At 47.7% G+C, this 22,111-nt stretch overlaps 1 protein-coding gene across 1 annotated transcript; it reads right to left on the bottom strand.

Annotated features, from left to right (window-relative positions):
• Positions 1-1,283: 1,283 nt before the first annotated feature.
• On the bottom strand, positions 1,284-20,393 carry c1qtnf12 (C1q and TNF related 12). Its single transcript, XM_086212999.1, has 8 exons — positions 19,471-20,393; positions 8,606-8,710; positions 8,359-8,470; positions 7,996-8,180; positions 7,177-7,285; positions 6,199-6,292; positions 3,843-3,921; positions 1,284-3,759 (listed from the first exon to the last, which is right to left on the bottom strand). The coding sequence occupies exons 1-8, from the start codon at positions 19,648-19,650 to the stop codon at positions 3,661-3,663; spliced, it is 963 nt and encodes a 320-aa protein (XP_086069125.1). The 5' UTR covers positions 19,651-20,393; the 3' UTR covers positions 1,284-3,660.
• Positions 20,394-22,111: the final 1,718 nt, after the last annotated feature.

The following is a 22,111-nucleotide window of genomic DNA, read 5'->3' on the forward strand; positions in this document are numbered from 1 at the left end:
TTCCAGCTCATCAGGTCTGGGGTGTCTGAGTGTGTTGTTGTGTGATGACACTAAACTGTGTGTTGGCCTCGACTACGATGAACTGGTTCAAGCCGTCACCTCCTGAGTCAGTCAGCAAGGTGGAGGACTCTCATAATTAAGGGCTCATTAAAGCTGCTCAGGCCAACTGTTGGTTTACGGGGCAGACAGAGACCTCGCCGATGCACAATGGAGCCATTCATCATACCTCGCTCCTCTGAGGGAAAAGAGAAAAAGCAGTTGCTCGTAGCATTTGGGCAGATGTAATTGCAATCACTCAGCTTGTCTGATGCTGATAATGGGGCGATGGGAAATTCCTGTCAGCGTCGTGGCGCAGGGTGGTTTCGCAACCACTTTGGCAGGCTGCGTGTTCCACTGCAGGGCAGCGAATGCGTTACGGCACGCTCACATAGCTGTCATTAAACACATTTGGAAAAAAAAAAACATAAAGACAATCAAAACCCACAAGTGTGTCATTCTCCTCTTGGACAAATATTATGTGGAACGTATATCATCTGTCAACCCAGCGCAGTTTAACATGTTGAAAGACTGCAGCCTATGAGAACCAGAGGGAGGGAACTCAGCCTGGATGAGCTTTTCTCAGCCACAGTTTTCATTTTCAAATGTTCCTCTCGACTGGTAGTTTAATATTAAACAAAACTGCGGAGACATAAAAACCTGTTAGACGGGACCTAAAATGTGGGAATCTCATTTATGAATTAAAAGGAATGTTTGTTTTCCATGTTGTGGCGAGCAGCCCGGCTGGGAGGAGATGAGCTCCAGTAGGTGGCTGAAGTAGCACGTGGGTGCAACGTTCTTGTGGTCACTTTCTGGGTACAGCATGTGACACTCGGCATCTCAGCTATGCTCCCATGAGAAGCCCCTATTATATGGCAACCATGCTGTGACGCCAACCGGCTCATTTTCATGGCTTTTCAGTCACAAAGCCGAAGGTTCTGATTGGTGGCAGGAAACAACACAGCGATACGAGAGACCAGGACAACGACCTGATGTTGCTGCTTCAGCTGGAGGCACACAAACGCGGAACAACTGAGTCTCAGTCTGACCGGCAGGAAATGATGGTTCCTGGACAAGCACCTGAACGAGATGCCGAGTCTCTGATGTCAGACGTGAAGATGTTTTGTAATATTTTACAGGTAGGTAGCAGCAGGCAGGGCGCTCTGCCAGCGCTGGCAGAAGTACGTGAGGTATTTGTGGTATTTATACTTCACGTGATGCCATAGAGAATTGTTGATACAGAAAAATATACAAAAATGTCATTTATTTTGCCCAAGGTAGCGATTTTCATGCCATACTGAAACATGATCATATTATTATCACTATTATGTGCAGAAGTAATGTTTTTAAACAGTTTAATTTCAAATTACAGCATATTATGAGTAATAAAAAGTAGTAAAAGCGTATTTTATTCTTGCAGTAATCTGTGGTTTCAGCAACCCACAAGATTGTAAATTAACATGTAATGGATACATTTCCTCAAACATAAATAGCATATCGAAGTTCAATGTGATATTAAACTGTATCAGTTGTGATAAATTACAAGTATCTATAAGTCTTAATAAAAGAGAAAGAGAAAAAAACACTGTTGATAAATGATAACACAAACAGGCCTGCAACAAATGTGCCGTCAGGCTCCTGCCAGGAAGTCTGCAGCTGCGAGGCTGCTCGGGCGCGCGCGTGGACCCACTCTGAAGCTCCGATGCCGACAGACGGACACGTCACCGAGTACGTGTACATGCACATTTACGCTCCACTATAATTCTTCAAATGAATTTTATTGCATGTTATAGTTGGATTATTGTTGTTTAGCATTTTAAGAAGAAGGCATGTGGGAAATGCTGATATTTGTAGCATTTCCTGGCCATGTTGTGTCACACGGACTCGTGTGTGTAAATTCACTAGCTTAATGTTAGCATGTGGACTGCTACCAAGCGCATTCGCTCCTGTCTCCTCCTCAAATACATTCAAAGACTTCTTTATCCTTGCTGTCATGAAATTAGCAAACATTTAACACTTCCCCTGCTTTAAACAGACAGGAGGGAAACAGCAACCGTGACCTTCAGTTCCACTCAGTCTTTCTGACAAGCTTCGACAATTAGCTTAGCTGGAATATTTGTGTTTTCTGAAAAAGGTCAAATAGTGGAAAATGGAGTGCATGTAAACATGCTCAACTATCTATCAGCGTTGATGTGAACCGTCTGTGACAAGCATTTACTTTAATGTGTGACACAAGTATGCTGATTTATGTCAACAATAACGGTAGCGAGCTAACGTTGGCTAGTTGGCTAAAAGATGCCTCACAAATCACTCAGACGCTGAATTACAGTCACACACATGGTTTTATGAAAATGGGCCTAAAAGGTTTATTTCTCTCTAACTTTCCTCCCCAAAAAAATTACGCCAAAATTTTGGGATGCGGATGCAGTTAAGTTGCTGTCTTTGTTTAGTTTCTCCAGCTGTTTGAGATGCCGTCCCACTCATTAAAACAGTAGACAGGAAGAGATGGAAGTTCCAGTGACCGCTCCTGAATGCCCCGCTGCTGTGGGAGACATCCTGAGATGGTACTTTACCAATTTCACACTTACTCAAGTGGTACTTCACTCACACATCAACATTTATTTATCACTTCTTCACCGTTGGACATCTGGAGTTCTGCACTCCAGATGTTACCATGGTGAGAGGCCAATAAGCCAATCGTTCACGCTCAAGTCAAGTGTCCAACTGGAACTTGTTTAGGTCAGTTTTGTTGAAGACAAAATGTTGGTGACGTCTTGAGTATACGGCTGGATGGAGTAGACTTGGATTACGTTTTACATCTGAGAGTAACCAGAGGTCGGAGACCCACACGTCCTGGACTGATGGAGAGAATTCATGCTGGAGACAAAACTCTCCTCATGAACTCCGTCAATCATCGAATGGTGACTGATTGACATACAAATGATGATGTTCGTATTGTAAAGTATCACGTTAGTGCTAACACGCTAACAGGTAATATTACTGTTCGTTAGCATGCTAACGGCTGTTTTGATGAGTCCACAGACCGACATTACTATCGCTGAAGCCACACTGCTAGCGTAGCGAGGTATGCCAACAGGTATGCTACAAAACATGTTACATATTTTAGATATCAAATTTCCAACTTTATGTGAGGCCTTATTCTGTCAATGGAGCGTATTTCCAGTGTACTCACAGAGTCTATGTTGCATATACCATATATAAATGTGAGATTACATCCTTGAGAAAAAAATAGACAAAAAAAAACTCACTGTTGGTACACATCATATATACAAATGTAGTATTTCGTGTTCGCTCACTCCAACATCTGTAGAGAACATAAGCAACTTTTATACTGGATGTACCACAAAGGTCTTCAATAACCATGACAATCTACCGTACCAGAAACATTCACGCCAACAGGGATCCAAGTGGGTCCGGGAAGCAGCAGCGCTCCGTGAAAAACAAACTCCGTCCCGGAGTTCTTCACACTGTCCTTTGACAAGCAGTCAAGTCAATATCAGCCTCCTTCCTTCAAACCTCGCTGTGTTGCTACTGTGTGGTGGTACCCAAAAGCAGTCAATTGAGGAAATAGCAGTGGATGGCCTGGAGGATGCCCCGGCGACGCTATACACCCAGCAGCACGCCCATGAAATCCGACCCGTTCTGTATTGTGATGGAAGCGCCAGCTGCGTTATCCACAAAGATGGAGGTGTACTGCCCAGCCTGCCGAGGAAGGTAAACCACGGTGATGCAGAGAAACTGACCAACTCTAGATGGGTTTGAGTACCTCGTGTGGCGCCGCTCACCTGTAGCTCCAGCAGCCCCTGCACGCTGACCGTGAAGATCTTACTGTTGCTCTCCAATCCAACGATCATCTCCAGGGAACTGCAACCAAATGAAGTCTCTCTTTTCAAGGCAGAATTGCTGTATTTTTGTCACAAGTAGTTACACATTTGTCGTACTCTTGAGTGTGACGGAGTCAGATGAGAACCAGCGACCTCAGTCTAGTACAAAACAAGCCTCCACGGTAGCGAGACGCCCTCCAGCCTGCATCGAGGCACGTCGCACCCCCACGTGTAGAGCAGAAGCCAGAAATAACTTATTAAATAAAACTGTATAGTCGACTCAGAGGTGCTGGAACCAATGAGATCGGAGAGGAGGCCAGGACGCCAGCGTGGTTGCCGTTATGGAAGAAGTCAGAGCCGCTTTCTGACCCGTGGAGAAGCTTCAGTTCAGCTCGTCGACGTCTTCAGGACTCGGATCTGACCATGCAACTCCAGTTACTACTGGTCTGTGGTCAGATACCAAACACGGCCGCCTGCTCGCCGCAGTAACCTCTCAGTCTTCACAGTTACTCATCACCTGGTTTTGAAAGAGGTTCTGACCAGATCTGAGATGGTCTGGTTGACCCACTAGGAGGGCATCAACGTGTAAGAAAGCCTTCTGTCACCAGGTGGCGCTATGCTATTTAATGAGCTCTTTGGCCTGTTCTACATCCTTCAACCATGTCTGGTGAAACTTGCTCTCAAATTGACGTAGTTTTTGTGAAATACTGCTGACGGACAAACAAATGGGAAAACGTGAAAAAGGGCATAAAAACAAACACTTCAAAAAGTCGGAAATGCATCTCTTTAGATTGGATCATTAAATTTGTTTGCTCTGCAGTACAGCCCCACGCCAGTAGGGGGGGGGGGGGGTCTGCAGCCCCGTCAGCGCCGCAACCTCCAGCCCCTGCCAAGCTGCTGCTGCTGGTGGCGTCAAAGTGAGCGAACAGGCACGAGAACTGCGTCTCTGCGTCTCACGCTCACATGGACGCCTCTCCCTGGGCTGGCCTGTCAGAGCGCCGCTGCAGCCACACACTGAGAGCACTGGCTTCTGTTAAGTGGAAAATGCTACATTTTTATGGCAAATCAATCATGTTTGTCTTCAGTCCAACTGCCATCACAAAGAGCCTCATTTCACATTCCCTGCATTTTCATGTGTGGGAGGCGAGACTGGCTGGAGCTCAGAGGCGCTGCAGCCCAGCACTCTGGGGTTGGGTAACCCATCATAATATTATTATTTGTACGATCCTCTCATTGTACCACGCTCAAGGGAAGGCTGTGGAGTGCTCCGAGGAAACTTTTGGGAGTGATTCATTTTTGCGATTTTCACTGACAGTATGTAAATAGAGATTTTGAAACACTAGAAAGATGTGTTCCCTACTGGATTTGTAATTTTTAGCCTTGCAGGCCCTCTGGACTAGATACTTCATTATCTGTCCTCCAGTCCAGAACAAGGCCTCCCCCCGCTGTGCTGCTGAGAGTCACGGGAGGAGCGTAGGAAGATTAGTTAGGCGACAGGGACGAGGACATTTCCTTGAAAACCTGCTGGGCTTTTAATACAGGAAATGCCAAACTGGTTCCACACAAACTGCAACAGACGACACCTTTAACACTTCCTGACTTCTGGCGGAAGGTTTGGCAGGATTAGAAAGCGATGAAGTACCACTGTTACACGGTCAAAGTAAACCAGGATATCAGGAACAGAAAGCTGCGGTCGGAGTCCGAGTGATCACCTCCAATATCAAACATGTTACGTCCACAACAGACGAGAACCACATGTCGCGATTAACTGGCAACAAAGGGAGTCCTTCATGAAATGTTCTTGTGTGCTGATTAGCTGTTACGCATGTTACGACTTTTTCAGCCCGCGATTTGGTCTCACAGACAGGAAGCCAAGCCTGATGGTTGCTGTAACTTGTTCATTGCCCCTGACGTCGTGGTGTCACCAGCAGCTGTCAATCACCCAGGCTGGCAAGGACTCCAAGATTACAAGAGACACTCAATGCGCCACCCCATTGCTCATTTACTCGGTAACGGTAGCGGTAACGGTGCATCTCTGAGGCACCAGTCGATCATAGACGTCACCAAACCTCAACCTCATCAGTGGGTGAAGCAGTCCGCGGCAAGGAGAAGGGCTACAGTAGAACACTTCAATAACCACGAGGTAGCCGGCGTTGCCAGGACATCAGCACGCAAACAAAATTCTCGCCTCGTCAACGAGGAAAGGAACAGACCAAATGTGGCGATTCGTGGCTCCAGCTGATCGCAATGATTGCCCGTCACTCTCGCGTGTCAGGTGTGTGGCATGTTTCAGGCTTCAGGTTCACTTCATACTCACGTGTATCTGTGGCAGAGAGACTCGATGCAGATGAGCACACGGACGTTGTCCCGGGCCTTCAGGTGACTCTTGCTCCTCTTGACCTCGTTGTGATCTGCAAGGAGTCAACGCAGCAGCATGAAACACGTGAATGAGTTGATTCACCCACAGCTAACGCGCTAACATGCTATCAAGCAACGCTGCCCCTCAGTGGGCACGCCACGCTTACAATTGATGCTACAAGATAATCTGGGTCTTGTTTTCAGCCTTACGAACCACAAATGGGACAAGATTCATGTTTATCTGTTCCAGCATGAACTGCAACTGTTGTAGAAATCTATCTTTAGCATAAAAGACAGAGATGATTTGGTGCTGTAGGTGTTTACTACTGAGGCTTTGAGGTGGATGTTCACCAGCCTGGTTGGAGCTGGAAATCATCGCTCTGCCGCTGAGGTCAACTGTGTTTGCGTGGTATTACTGCGAGTTCTTTGGAGTTGTACTCGCCGTCGCTCACACATACTTCAGAATCAGATCAATGTTTGTGTTTGACTACGACTGTTCAACTTTCCAAATACCCTTTGAAGAAAGTGGGACACAAGTTTTACTTTCAGCACCACTTTGAAATGTACTGTACACTACATACTGTACTGCAGTATGCAGTGTATCACGATATATGGCGGTAAAATCCCATCTTGACCCTTAAGTGTTGATCGTGAGCCCTAACCTGTATTTGTGCCGTCACTGTGTTATTGTATGATGTCACAGCGATGAGCGGACACACGTGATCTTGTGTGACTGATGGACTTAAAACCCGTTTGCTGCTCAACAACCGGATTCTGGTGAGACCAGATTTGACCTCAATGATCCAAACAATACAATGAGAAGACGACGAGCGCCTCAACTCCTCTCATTCGTGTCACTGTCAACGTTGACAGGTGTGGCAAGTGTCTGATAGGCTCCCTTCCACCCTAAAACCAGCACCTCCCTAAAGACATTTACCAATGTGCACATTAGCAGAGAACTGGTAGATCCCCGTGACGGGAGCGGTGAATCTCCCGGTGGACTGGTCCATCCCGGACCCTCGGAGGAAGGCTCCTTTAGCTGGCGGCTGAAAGCACAGGACAACGTCATGGTCGACACGGTCACGTTTGAGATCTCAGTAAGACACGAGTCTCTGTGTGTCACTCCTCTTGCTTCACTCGGGGTTAATCCCAGCAGCCCAAAGACCTCGTTCTGGTCCTGTGTCTCCTCGTATCTTCCTTCATTGTCTGATTCCTTACCTCTTACAGGACCATCGTAACACATCCACTCTGACAGAGTGCTGCGTTAGCATGTTTAATAGTACAGCAAAGCCGAACCCTCCCTCCTCCCGCCTTGTCAGCCCATCCCAACGGGGCATAGTTCTTCCACTACAGCATGCTGTTTCAAACAGTGTCTATTTCTGTCCTCTCCACACTTTATTCCAAGGCACAGACAGAGCGTCTTTTGTATGCCGTCCAGGGAGTGATGTGAAGAATTAAAAAAGTAGGTATTTTTGACCAAGGAGCCAGTCGGAGTCTCAGAGTGGCACTGCATGCTTTGCCAGTGCCAGTTACCAGCGAGGGATGATCCTCTCATAATTCCCCCTCATGCAAACTAAGCGATGATTACCAAACACTCACTCTTTCAAACTCGGTTAAGACAGAGAGGCAAATGGGTCAGAAACAAAGAGCGTAGCCATGCAGGGAAGGATTAGCCAAAACTTTTCTCTTTCAGCCATGCGCAGGGAACAAAGCCGAAGCCGTTCATAAACATTTCCTTGGTTTCAAACAAACATACTGTCTGAAAATTCTGGAGCTCCACCAGAGTCTTCTTGTCGACCACCACAGGTCCCTTGAGCTTGCAGTGGAAAGCCTCCTCTATCCGTCGGTAGGATGTCATCCCCTCCAGGGTGAGGAGGGCCACGGGGAGCTGGCTGGGGCTGGTCTGCCGGTCCAGCGCTGCCGCCCTCCTCTCTGTAGCCTCTGGGAGAAGCACAGCACAGACCATCAGCTGAAGTAAGCAAACCACCCTGGGTGGTGTTGGTGACCGTCTCAGTCTCTCCTGTGTCTCAGTCCACATAATCCAGATTATCACTGCAGTAACAGACCAGTTGATCTGATGAAACTGTCCTGCGTCACCACCGCAGAAACATTTTTCTACCTTTAATCATCTCTTTGAACTCCTGGAGAAGAACCTCCTGGGTCACCTCAGCCCCAGGGGAGCCAGGGGGGCCCTGTGGTCCTGGAGGACCGGGGGGACCGGGTGGGCCCGGCTAGTGGAGGACACACAGCATTAGCATCTAGCAAACCTGACCTGAGGATTATTACTCAACTCTTCAAGCTACTGGCTATAATGTTAATCAGTGGTGATGTAAGAGCTCATTCACATCAGGGGGGTCTGAGTTTACCAGCGGTCGCTTCCGTTTGCGGCACTTTCCAGGGAAGTTGCCAACAGGTCTTTTGACGAAGTCCATCCATGATCCCAGTGGGTCCACTCTCTGGCTGTCAGAAATCTACAACAGGAGATGAAACTTTACTTATTGAGCCAATCTGAGCCTGGGCTGGACTCTATCAAGTATTTCCCAGGACAACCAGCACCGCTGAGGTGAAGGAGCCGCTGCTGCCCGCAGCCCCGGTGGTCGGTCCGCCGACACGGACCCGATGCAGGATAACACAGCAAAGCTGCTGTCAATCCTCCCTGCACGAGGCTTCTACCCTGCTCTTACTGACTCTGACGGCCAGGTTGACTTAGTGTGATGGTCATTAACGAACCTGGAACATAAACTGTGCTGCTGATTGGTTCCTAATAATTTGTCAAACAAAACTCATGAAAATGGGCCAAATTCTTCCGAGGGCCTCCCAGTCCAGGAGGAAAAGTGAGCGTCACGACAACGACGAGGACTTGTTGGATTATCCTGAATCATAAGAGCTGCTAAAGTTGTGCTACTGTTTCAGAAAGGAACCTTATATTAAAATAACTTGAAAAATGCAATGTGAATTTTCTTCAACGCCTCATGCGTACAGTATGTTTCATTTCATTTATCCTCGGGGGATAATGTAAGTGCCTGTACCTACATTGCTAAATCCAATGAGTCATAATTTCTTCTTTAAAACCATAGCTGGAAAATTTTGCCCTAAGATACAATTAAATGGTGCCAGACACCAAAGAAGGTCAAACAGGGAAACCTCTTTCTCTCTACCTCCCCTGCAGTCGACTGTAACAGCTTGAGGAGGAACGCAGCTTTTCACTTTGCCGTCTAAGTATAGTCGCCACTCTCCTCCCGAAAAGCCTCATTTATGCTTATTTTTTCACCCCAGATAATTCACTCAGGTGCCACGTCAGGTCTTATTTGTCCAAATGTAATTTTTGGATGGAGGTAAACAAACTTTGCCGGGTCATTTTCTTCAACACATGAAATTTTCCATGAGGACTCTTGAGAGAAGTGTGATGTCGATTCAGTGGATTTCAGACTCCAATTACAGCAGGTTACACTGTCCAACACGTTCTCCCTCACCCCGGCTGGTTCTTTTATTAATTCTGCTCGTCTGTGCAATGATGGAAAATGTCATAAACGAGATAAAACTGTGTTTACCAGGGTGTTTTGTGATTTAAGATCTTAAAACAATTTCCCAATCGTGAAGAAGTCTCTTCTAAGGATGACTGATCTGTTATTGAGATAAGGAGACGTCTGGAAGCAGCTTTCATGCTGCAGCTTTCATTCCAGTCAGACGTGCAGCCGTATGAATTCCCGTTAGGACGAGCGTGAATCCCCCCCAACCCCACCGAATGTCAAGTGCCTTCATCGGAGACGGAGGAGGAGATGAAGACAGGCGATGATGAAGGGGAGCTGTCTGAAATGGAATTTGTTTAGCTTTGGCAGCAGGACGGCAGATCACTTATCTGCAAAACCAACATGGCCCTTTCTTGACTGCTGAAGACTTGCCTCTTGTTCCGCCACAACAAAGTAAGTCCTTGTTTGTCTTTGCAAAATGCTGGAATAAAACAGTTATTTAAATATTTGTAACTTGCAGCAGTCCCTCTCTCTCTCTCTGTGACTTTCTCCTCTCTGACAGCAGACAAAATAAACAAGCTAACAGGCGCTGCGCCGCAACATGTTTGATCATCCTGTGTTTTTATTGTGCTTTTGAGGCTTGGAAACAGATAAAAGCCCGACTGATTTGGTCAAAATAAGAAATACTTTTGCAGTACTTAATATGCTTTCCATAAGACTGGGAGCCTCTGGATTTAAGTGATTTTCCTTCCAGTTTGCTGGCGCTCATTAAAATATTCTTTAGGCTCTGAAAGATTAGTTTGTCATTCGGGGAAATATGTTTACTCACTTTCTTACAGAGATTTAAATGTGAAAGTCTCTTGACGATGAATATGAGGCTATAGTAGGCAGCTAGCTTAGCTTAGTTTAGCATGAAAGCTGGAACCAAAGAAGGAGCGAGTTGGGATCGACCCTGACGAATGGAGCTCAGCGTTCAGCCTTCTTCAGCTCTACTTAACCCTTGATGTCTCTTTTGTCCTGTCTCTTTTGCAGCGACCTGCTGGCTCAGAGCAGCAGCTGCAGCAGCCTCAGCGTCGTCAACAGCCTGTTTTACCAGCTGAACGCAAAGGCCACACGAAAGACGAAGTCAAAATGAGTTATTTTTGTACTACATGAGGGTCGATGTTGGTCTGAACCTCTCAGGTGCAGCCTGAAACTCAGCAACACCATCGACAGCACCGCTCTCAACAGTGTTTACGCCTGTGACGCCTCTTGTGCCCTCTTTGCCTCACATTAGCATAGAAGCTAACCTCCCGCCAGGGTACGCTTTTGCTAACTTGGCTACATGACGACAACCTCAAAGCCGTGTGACGTCAGCAGCAGCTGGTTGAGCAGATTAGCTGTTATCTTTCTTTATATTTGTGGGTGTCCAACCATCATTCAGAAGCAGAACCCAACTTTTACAACCTCCAAAGTCACTCAGAGATGTTACGTGTTTATGTAATTATGTACATGTTGATACACATCCTTGAGAGCCACTTTCCCCATTTCCAGACCTATGCTATGCTACGCTAAGCTCACCTAAATCATCGCTAGTCGCAGCTTCACATTTACACACACACGGGCCGCATTGATCTTTACATCCAACACTTGGTAAGAAAGCATAGAAGTTCTCCGTACGTTCCTCCTCTGAGTTCTGACGAGTGTCAGGCGCTCCGGGGAGCTCCGGGGTCTCGTTCAGGGCAAGTCGAGGTTTTATGTTGATTCTTGTGTTTCTGTCGTTGATCCCTGTTTTCCTCTGATAGAGAGGGTGAGCTGGCTCACACATGTAAGACATAATTACACTTCTCATCCCTCAATAATAGTAAAAAAGTGTTTCGTTGCCAGGAAGTCAGCCATACGCGTTATCCTCTTTAACACATGCCATTGTAATTAAACCATTAAATATTTGCCCTGAAGGATTTCCAGTGTTCCAGTAAGAAGCGCTCCAACTAAGGTAATTATTACCTTCATTTCTGAGTTCAAACAATAACAGCAAATCACTGTGTAAATAATTTAATCATCAGCTTGAGGAACACTAAACTATTTCCATTCTATAGTCTGTCTTCACATGTGAGGCGTCTGACAGGTGAGACGGCGAACACAAACGTCTCCGCTGAGAACCTCAAAAACTACACAAACTAGAGAAACCTGTGATTACTGACCCTGGAACCAAGTCAGCTACGGACCCCTGACATAGCTCGGCATCGCTGAACAAAGCGGGGGGGGGCTGATGATGAACACCTCAGCTCCGGCTTTGATCAGCGCTGATGGGTGAGAACCTCGATGTGGCCTCGTCTGTCAGCGGCTGAGTGAACACACCTTCCCAGCTCAGACTGAGCCAACGTGTCAGGTATTCTGTCTACAGGTGAGAAACGTTAAATCTCTGAGACAGTGTTTATCCTCTCTGATGGGGCGCCGAGTCACAGGGGCTCAGAACCCCAGAACGGGAGGGTGGAGCCTGTACTCGAGTCAGATACATCCATGTACATGTACTTCATCACGTGGAGTAGTTCCAGTCAACTATTCTGCAAAGAATATCTGCTTTATCTCCTTCTGTTCTATCCAAGTTTGCTTGTGGTTCCCAACATCCAAGAGGTCATGTGACGTATGGGGGGGGGGGGGTGATTGATGGGGCAGAAGAGAGAACCAAAGCTTTACCCCACAGTTGTAGTTGAGACTTTCCTCTTGTCTTTGCTGTTTTTGTTAGTTGGTGTCCACTTTTGGCTCTGAAAAATCATTCAGAAATCATTTCTTCATGGTTTGGAGGGAAATCCTGATTTGGTGCATCTGTGAAGGAGTCACATCCAAAAAGAGGAGCTAGAGGTTTTAAATGAAAACTCATGCAGAAGTAATGGAAGCCATGTTTTAGGTGGTGTTGGTTTCCAGTCTGTTAGCAGGATTACGCTAAACTTTGAGACCGAGTTTCTCCAAATTTGGTGGAGGGGCAGGGCCTCGGCCAAGAAAATATCAGTTAAATGGAGGGCAGATTAGTCCCAGGTCCATCTACTTTATTATTGTGACTTGGTGCTGGTCAGCCAGTCGGTCAGAACCTGGTGACGGGTCACTGTGGAGACTGATGCTGCGCCCGAATAGCCAAGTAGGTCTGATCGCAGGTCTCAGAGCAGGTCGGAGGCTGTCCCAAACCACAACTGGCGTGAGTAGCGACCTACTTCAACCTAAATTCCAGCCTAAACACGCCCACATTGTAGGTCGGTTCAGGTGCATCCTACGGAGCAACCTATGGCCCACAATGCACCGCGGACTTCTTCTTCGTCCCCTAAAAACTTGTGGACCCTCAAGCCAAGTTAGCGCCACCAACAGTCTCCATTCTGATGAACACCAACATTTATAGTTGTTGATGACTAAAGGTGCGTTAATGTGCTTAATAATAGAGAATGAGGGAAAGGTGCTCAGAGTGGAGTGCAGTACCACAGTCAGGCCAGCAGGTGGTGCTTTCGTTGGTGCTGTCTACCTAATTGTGGTATCTGTGCTCTGCCAGCAGAGGTCGTGCTTCACCACCAATCTTCTAGGGTGTCTGAATGGTGCCGCCGTGTTTAGGTCGTAGGAGGAGGACGTAGGTTGGTACTTGGCAATTGGGACGCAGCATGGGAGGCTGCTGTGGCAAGGAGGCAGCCATGTTTAATATCTGACCATAGAACAGGATGCTGCAGTAACTGGAGTCACATGATCAGAAGGCATCTACAAGCTAATTTAAGTCATAGCGCTACCTGATGGTGGTTACAGGAAGTATAACTGAAGGGACAATCATCACATGACCCTGTGTTGTCTTCCCCTGATCTACAGCTACACAAAAAGGAAGTGTGTGTTCTCTAACGCCACCGAATCGCTGCTCCGTCACGTAAAATCCAACTATTACCAGGTTCCACCTACAGAGCGCCGACACGCTGCAATGTGAGCGGAGCTGCGGGTGGCTGCTTCGCACTGCTTGCAGCCTGAAAGTTCCAGGAGCCCAAAGTTCGCCTCAGTGAGGTCGTGAGTGCATTCCAGTTTCATGTACTAGAAGTACTGTCTGTTATTGTGGCCATAGAGGAATTAGCTGTAAGAGCTGAAGCACATACAGCAGCAGTTCTGCTCCTGTCGGCTACTGGCGTGAACCCGATTCGTTATTTTCCTGCAGCGATTGAAGCGGGTCAGATTTGTTCACCAACCAGCAGCGGCGTGGCCTTTGAATGGCGTAGTGCATCAGTTGTGTTCAGTGTTGGTCATTTCAGGGAAGCCTATGAGAGTTTATTACCGGCAAAATAATGATTTGGCTCTGCATGAATAATCCTTGTACATGCTCTGCTTTAAGTGTGTTTGTCATGTAGTTTCGGGGAAAATTAGGTTGAATTTATTTGAAGCAATAAAGTGGGAAAATATTTCCCCGGGGCAGCATGCCACCAAAAACACAAACACAACTGTTAAAACATGTCTCTGGGGCTGCAACCGATACTAAACTCCATGGCAGGCAGCTCCTGAATTCCTCCATGAGTGCAGCTGAATTTATTTTCTTTTACACGTTATCTGTTTTTCTACCTGTTCGTGCACACTGGAGGACATAAAACTTTTGTTGCTGATAAAAATGTTGCACAGGCAGGTTTAAGGTTAGACAGGATGATGGAGAGCCTTATAATCCCTTGTTTTTACATCTCCCTACTGCTCCCTGTGCAGCCATCCATGCATGGGTGGAGGGGTCTAACTCAACCGATCCCACCCCGGAGGGCAGGGATCCCCGGGCTGTGTAGGATGAGGGGATCCTTGTCCGCTCTTCCCCCTCGTCATGCGTCTACTCCCTTGCGCTCTTCGCAGAAACACGTCGCCTCGAGGATTTATAGCAGAAGAGCTCAACACAGTTCTGCATGCAGTGTTCTCACTGCAGTATTACTCAACCGGTGGGTAGCCAGTTTAGAACAAAATCACTGGGACACCCTGAGGTTGATGCTAAATGGAAGGTTAAACTCCCAAAGTGGAGTACGTGCAGTTACATCAGGGTATGCAAGAAAAGCAGTTGGTATTCTGAGTATAAACCACATTGTGTGAAAACATGTTCCTACTCTTCCTCTAAAGTGGCTCTCACTCAACATGACTCCACAACAAGGCACCGGAGCAGGACAACGGTCGGCTCCTCTGGGTATGAGCCCCCAGAAGTCCAGTACCTCCGGGTCAGACAAAATACGACCTAACATGCCCAAATATGGATTAATGGTCGAGATCCTCTCACCGCCACGAGCAGCAGAAACTGTCAGTAGACGCAGCGCAACAGCTGAAGACCTGCCTGTCAAAACCATCTGCTCCAGTCCTGCAGCGCTGGGTCTGACTGTGATAGCATTAATGCTAGCAGTGCTAAGCTCGCCAGCCGTGGCGCTGGAGCAGCAAGTGTCAGCCCCAACGGTGCAGATGAGTCCACATTAGCAAGAAGTCACTCGTATTGTTCCCGATGTGCATCGTGTCATATGACACAATTATGAGACTGAAAAAAGAGCAGATCTGGTTTGAGGCGGCTGTCCGTATATGGAGGTAGAGGGGGTGCAGGTTCAGGACATTTGGAAACCAGTGTTTTAATGCAGGGCTTCAGTGGAACATGCCTCCCATGAGGAAGCCTGATGTTAGTTGCTCTTTGTGACAACAGCACTTGTCAACACAAAGGTGTGTATTCCTGAATAATGTGTGTTTATGCTGGAGAAATCCTTCATTAGGGCTCCTGTTTGATATGAGGAGGTAACACAAGCTGAGAGGGACTTTGATGGTTGTGTCACATCTGTTTTGTGGACAAATTACAGCGTTGAAATGGAAGTGCTCATTTTCCCTGTGGTAGGTAGAAAGTTCCAGTCCCGTCTCTGGTGCGGGTCGAGCTCCGTGCGTCGGTAAGTCATCAGCTCTGATGGTTCTGCGCTGTATCACTCGAGTACACAAACATAAATATGCAGCAAATATACCAGTTTAGTGGCATTTGTAGCGATATAAAAGACGGCGACAGTCAAAGCTGTGGCCTTTCATGTGTAGAGATTTAAACAATATTTTTGGAATAATAGAGGAAGTCTTTGTATTAGCGATGATGGTCCCGCAGTGGGGAGACACACTTTGAATGAGAGCACATTTTGACACAAGATGGCAGCAACAGGATTGTTCCTCCGCTTCAGGCAGGCGTGCCATTAATGTTCCTGTCTGTTGTTGTTCTGCTGGAAACTCCACGCTGTGGGCTGCTTTTACTTTGAGTGTTTTAATGTTTTAATGTATTTTTGATTTTTGAATGGCGACTGAGTGCCATGAAAGGCACCCTATGAAATAAAGCTATTATTCTTATGTTCTTATGCCCTAATTTGTTCTTACACGCTGGAATATTTCAGCCTGCTATGGAGTCTTCAACTCTTTAAGACTTTGAGACCAAATCGAGGGTTAAAAGTCGCCGTGTGTGACAGCAATCAATGAATGAGGCCCATTGTTTTCAGTTAAGGTGAAATTTTGCTTTTGCGAGTGTGGCATCAGTCGCCATGAGAACCCACGTTGCCCGTTCCGACCATAGGTGCCTCCCAGAACATTACAAACCACCGATGACACATTATTCTGTTGTCTTGGTGAGGCTCCAGTTCGGCTTAGACAAAGGAATCACCAAAGTGTTGGAAAAATTTGCACAGAAATGTGTAAAATGAGATTTTGTGGGTTCTCATGAATGCTGCAGGATGAAATCATTTCTTTACAGCCCAGCAGGTCACAGCTAGCAGGAAGCAGATTAGCATATAGTTGGCAAAATATACAGCAATGAGGAAATGCGTCGTCAGTTCGGTCTGAGAACAGCCATGAAGGTACAACTGAAAACTGACAACAAAGTCGAGGAGAACGATTCATCCAGAAGCTGGAGAACAACGGAGGTGGTTATGTAACTGATAGCCACGAGCTAACGGTCGTGGCAGATGCCAATGTTAGCTTCAGATGTTAGCTTCAGTTAGAATTAGCCAATTTGACATTCTCTTGCTGGGCTGGCCTGGGTCTCTATCCTGGGTGCCATGAATAGGCGGTTAGAACTTCCCTGTGGAACATTTTCACATGACAAATTAGTTTTAAGGGAAAAGCGTCCCTTCTTGTACCTGACTGACTTGTTACATGGCGCAGGAGCAGGTTTTCAGGTACCTTTCAGGTACTCTTGTTTTTGGAGCTTCTCTTTTAAGGTAAAAGAGTCACTAAACACGTTTTTATTTTCTTTGACACAAAACAAAAGAGTCAAATAGATACAACACATTAATTAGTCCAAATTACAGGCAGGTTTGATCAGGGCCATGCTAGCTCCTTCGTCCAAGCTAACCAGCTGCAGCTCCATTTTGACCACACGGGTTTAAGAGCGGCGACGCGCTCGTTTATGTCTCAGCAGTGAGGACCGACGATCCACCTGCAGAACAGACCTGGAACTGCAACTCCACAAACAGAACGGCTGCGCGACTGTCGACCGCGTGTCTTCACATGACACCGGTTGACCAATAATTCTGCGGTAATCATTCTGAATCATGGTTTCAGGAACATGACCGGCACATGATAGGAATCAGGCACGATTAAGGGATTCCAATAAATCTGCTGTCAATCTGAAGCCATCATGAATGAAACAAAATCCAAATCAAACGCAGTCCCAGAGCTCAAACAATCCTGCGACCTTTATTTGTGCTTACATTTTGGATTTCGTGACAAAAGAGAGTTGATTAGTTTCCCCCTGCGAGCACCCATGAGGTGACGCTAGCACGCTACACAAGCGAGACCTCCGCTTGAGGGAAAGTCTGCTGTCATTTGAGGAGGTTCACACCAGCAGGAGAGGTGAAGCTCCGTCTCCGTCCCGAAGGTCCCACTGCTGCATTAATCATCCCAGGGGATGAGAGACAGGAAACATAACCCTTGCCTCGGGCCGGACCCCGCCATTACTCAACACGCCGGCGTGATGTTTGACTTGACTCCCCCAATTACGGCCATCGCTGCTCCCTCGCTGCTCTCCGCAGTGACAGATCCCTCTCGTCTTCAGAGCGGGGAGGGCGACCCGGCTTGTGCCTCACCGAGTGCAGGAGGTGGGGGCTTCGGAGACTTGTTTGAAATGTTCCTCTGTTATCATCTCCTTGAAAAAAAATTCCACTCCTCACCTCACAATTGTGATCACTTTCAAACGGAAAATCTCCTGAGGAATGCGGCGTAGGGCCGCACGCTGCCAGCGGCCCACACACGGGATTGGTCAGCACGAGAAGTGTTTCCACTGGGCACCGGTGAAAAAAAGTGTAAATGTGGAGTGTAAATGTTTGGCTTGTTTGAGAACACAAATTTCTTGCCAAGGCAGCTCCAATGGACGTGTTGTTTTCTCTGGGATGTAACAGATGTGAAACACGATAAACTCACAAACTACCCAAGAAAAGCACGTTTACGGCTCTCGCGGTGTGTGGCGACTTTGTCTCCTGGCCGGAGCGGCGGCGAGGAACCGACCCGGACCTCAATCACCCGAGCAGATGTCAAACTCCAGGCTCGGCTCTCATCCGAGGTGACACAGTTTGGCACGGCCGCTATCTGGAATAACACCGCGTCTTAAGAGTGATTATGTCATTACCCTCTGATTGTGAGAGATGAGATGAGAAGAATGTTAGCGAGGGAGGCACAGGGGGCTAATCCTCGCCGAGGTGTTCTCTTTCAGGACCCTTTCTATGGGGCTTTGTGAGGGGCTTACACGGCACGCTGCCCCAGTTTTCAGGGCCGCACCGCCCCTATCGGATGTCCCAGACACAGCGGAGTCAGACTCGGCTTGTGACTGACAGAATCAATGGGCTGGGAACAACATCGCCACAGGTCTTTAAATATCAGCCCACCTAACTTTCCCCAGGAATGACATCATGGCAGCGGGCCTGCGAGGGCCCTCGGGGGGACGTTTGCAGGACCAGACAGAGCAGTGACATCGCAGCAGGACGCCATCGTCAGCAGGCCTGCGGGTTGACACAAGGTCACCCTTCATAGCCTCGGCTTTTACAGGGCAAACCAAGTCAAATAAACAGGCCGGGCCGCAGCCACCTACACGGCGTTCTTGAAGACACAAAGGAGAGCTCACTGCCTGGTTTCATGAGGCTGGGATTCCAGCGCCGGCCCGGTGGGAGCTGGTGTACGGGGCAGGGAGGGTTATAAGGGAATGCCAGCATGATGGGTGGGCTGGAGGCGAATACGCAACACCAGCAAGGAACCAATAAATAACAAGCTGAACATGGAGTTGTGCCACTGCAAAGCGGCGGAGGAGTTTCTATGAAAACAATGTTCTTCAGTTACTGTTTCTTGCTCGCTGTCGCGGCAACGGCTCGCTAGCTAATAAAAGTATTTTTCTTCTTTAGGTATTTTGTTTTTACATGCTGCTGTTCCCCCGTCTGATACGTGGAACCTTGCTGTTGGCCCTGAGAATGTCCCGGCAGACACCCGCGGCGCGCTAATTGATGTATTGATCAGCCTTCAGATGTGCACATTCCAGACATTCCTCCGGAAGTCATCCATTCGCCCTTTCACACATTGGGGTCCGTCTCACTGTCTCAGGCTTGACCTATCGGGGCACACCTGTCCCGCCTGAGGTCTTACCTCCGCCACACTTAAGCTGCCCTGGTAATTGCCTGCACCGACAGGAAATCAGACTTTTCTCACACATCTGCAGTGGCGAACTTTAATCACCAGCATGACAAAGAAGATTCATGACAAGAGGGACGTGCAACAAGCTAACGAGATGCTAAGAACGGCTCTTCTACCTTGGTGCCTCCGCCGACTTCTTCGCTGTTGGACAGAGTGGTGTTGTAGTTCTCCGTGTGCTGTGGGGTGGCCTCCTTTGGCCTCTTCCTCTCCTTCTTGGCGTCCACTCCATCCAGAAGGATGCACTGAGTCCAAAACACGGCAGCCACCACAGCCAGAGGCCCGGCCCCACACCGCATTTTCACGGCCTTGCTCAGCAGCAGGATCCCGGCAGAAGCAACCTGGATCTCCTGGGAGCGGCTGAGGGCCCACGAGGATCACAACCACCGCCGGGGGAGTCTGCAGCTTGAGGAGGCGCTCAGACGGACTGCTGCTCCTCTCTTGATGAGCTCTCAGCCAGCAGAGTGCTGCAGGGGCACTGGAGCCGGGAAGCCAGGAGGCTTACTCAACTATGAAATGTGTCAAGCAGAACGGTCCAAGGGAATGACAGATCGGCACAGATCTGACAGCAAATAAACCCATTAGTGAGATTTTTCACGCTTTCTGCTCTGTTGGGGGGTGAGGTGTAGGGGTGGGGGGTTGCAGGGGGCAAGAGAAGAGGCAGAGAGGAGGGGCGCTGCGAGGCTGAGGGTGGGCTGCGGCTGATTTCTCCCGCTCTCCCCTGCTGTTTCTCACACTGTGCTGTGGATCCAGTCTCCAGCAAAGTGATGTGGCGGCTGGACGAACTCCAAGATCCACAAACGTTGGGCTTCCATCAAAAGATGCAGTTCAGCGTTCACATGCGTCTGGCTGACCGCACACATGTGCCCGCCGGGGGGGAGGTGCCTGGGAGAAGATGGATGAGCTCCAGTCCTGATCCTCCTCACGAGGTAGCAACCAGTCAGGTGAAAGTCCCCCAGAGGACGCGGGAAGCTCTCCGTCCCTCAGCTGCTCTCAGAATGAGCTTCCAGGAGAGCTCACAGTCAAGTTTTATCATCGGCCTCCCTCCCTCCCTCCTTCCCTCCCTCCCTCCCTCCTTCCCTCGCCTCTGCTGGCAACCTCTCCAGCTTATTCAGCTCTGTTTTATCTCGTAGATGAAATGCTCACGCTGAAGAGGTTCTTGGCAGACGAGCCGTGTGTGTGATGTGTATTAAGATGTCTCTGTCCGTCATTTCTGGCCTGCTCCTCCGCAGCCCCGTGTTTGGATCCAAGCAAGAAGCAGAGACATATTCCTGCAATTGTTTGTGACCCTCAGCCACCATCTTGTGTAATCGTTTGCTTGAATACCTGCCAGTGAATCCTCACTTCGCCTTGTTCCAGCTAACTGTTTGTTTTATTCAGTTGGGTGATCTGTTCAACATGTTTCCTGAGTGAGCCCGCGTCTAAATTAGGAAGCACGGATTCCAGTCTCGCTAAAGAACCAGGAATTCAAACCTGGCCGTTCCTTCGCGAGCTAATTCATCTCAAACGGCCCACCTGAGGTCTTTGTTTGGAATCTGTAAACGACACGTGAGCGCGGGACGACCTCCTGGATTTGTGGTCGCAGGCTGCTTGTGGTGCGAGTGGAGCTGCTTCGTTGTAACACAGCGCCGCCCAGCGGCAGCAGCAGGAAGCACAGAACCCGGACCTCCCCAGCACGGCCTCACAGCGGCGTCAGCCCACTTCCTGTCGCTGACGCTGGCACCTGCGTCAGGAGACGTGACGCCAGCTAATGTGCGTCAAGCCTGTCAAACGGAACCATCCTAAACCGGAAGCTGTGATGTCACCTTCAAAATAATAAAGTGACTAAATATAGTGACTTTTGATGTTCTGATATTTTGACAGTGGTTTCAGCGATTCCAGTTCTGTTCTGTTATTCATTATATGCACATATTTAGACCTTTTTTATAATGTCTAATTATATCTGTTCGAACAAGAATTCATCTTTAATCTGTTTTAAGAAAGAATGAAAAATTACTTTTCATCTTTGGTACTCATGACCTCTGCAATTTGCCTTATTTACTTTCTTTAATTCAGTTTTTGAATGTAATGTCTTATGGTGACAAACCCGTACAGTTCAAGTAGGGTAAACTGAAATGAGGGCAAACTTCTATTCATGTTAGATTGCACAGTGTTGATATACTCCTACTACTACTACTACTACTACTACTACTACTACTACTACTACTATTATGACTACTCCTGCTACTACTACTACTACTATTATGACTACTCCTGCTACTACTACTACTACAATTATGACTACTCCTGCTACTACTACTACTACTACTACTACTACTACTACTATTATGACTACTCCTGCTACTACTACTACTACTATTATGACTACTCCTGCTACTACTACTACTACTACTACTATTATGACTACTCCTGCTGCTACTACTACTACTATTATGACTACTCCTGCTACTACTACTACTACTATTATGACTACTCCTGCTACTACTACTACTACTACTATTATGACTACTCCTGCTACTACTACTACTACTATTATGACTACTCCTGCTACTACTACTACTACTACTACTACTACTACTATTATGACTACTCCTGCTACTACTACTACTACTACTATTATGACTACTCCTGCTACTACTACTACTATTATGACTACTCCTGCTACTACTACTACTACTACTACTATTATGACTACTCCTGCTACTACTACTACTACTACTATTATGACTACTCCTGCTACTACTACTACTACTACTACTA

The sequence above is a fragment of the Aulostomus chinensis genome, chromosome 9, assembly GCF_037954235.1.
Source record: "Aulostomus chinensis isolate RoL2024-O1b breed Wild chromosome 9, RoL_Achi_v1.0, whole genome shotgun sequence".
Lineage (NCBI taxonomy): Eukaryota > Metazoa > Chordata > Actinopteri > Syngnathiformes > Aulostomidae > Aulostomus > Aulostomus chinensis.

What these genes read in the sequence shown, in the direction of transcription:
- c1qtnf12 (XM_086212999.1), bottom strand. Translation starts at nt 19,650, where the DNA reads ATGCGGTGTGGGGCCGGGCCTCTGGCTGTGGTGGCTGCCGTGTTTTGG. An exon ending in TCTCTCTGCCACAGATACAC is followed by an intron (nt 3,922 to 6,198) that starts GTGAGTATGAAG and finishes ATTTGGTTGCAG; the next exon opens with TTCCCTGGAGATGATCGTTG. An exon ending in AGGGGCTGCTGGAGCTACAG is followed by an intron (nt 3,760 to 3,842) that starts GTGAGCGGCGCC and finishes CTTCCTCGGCAG; the next exon opens with GCTGGGCAGTACACCTCCAT.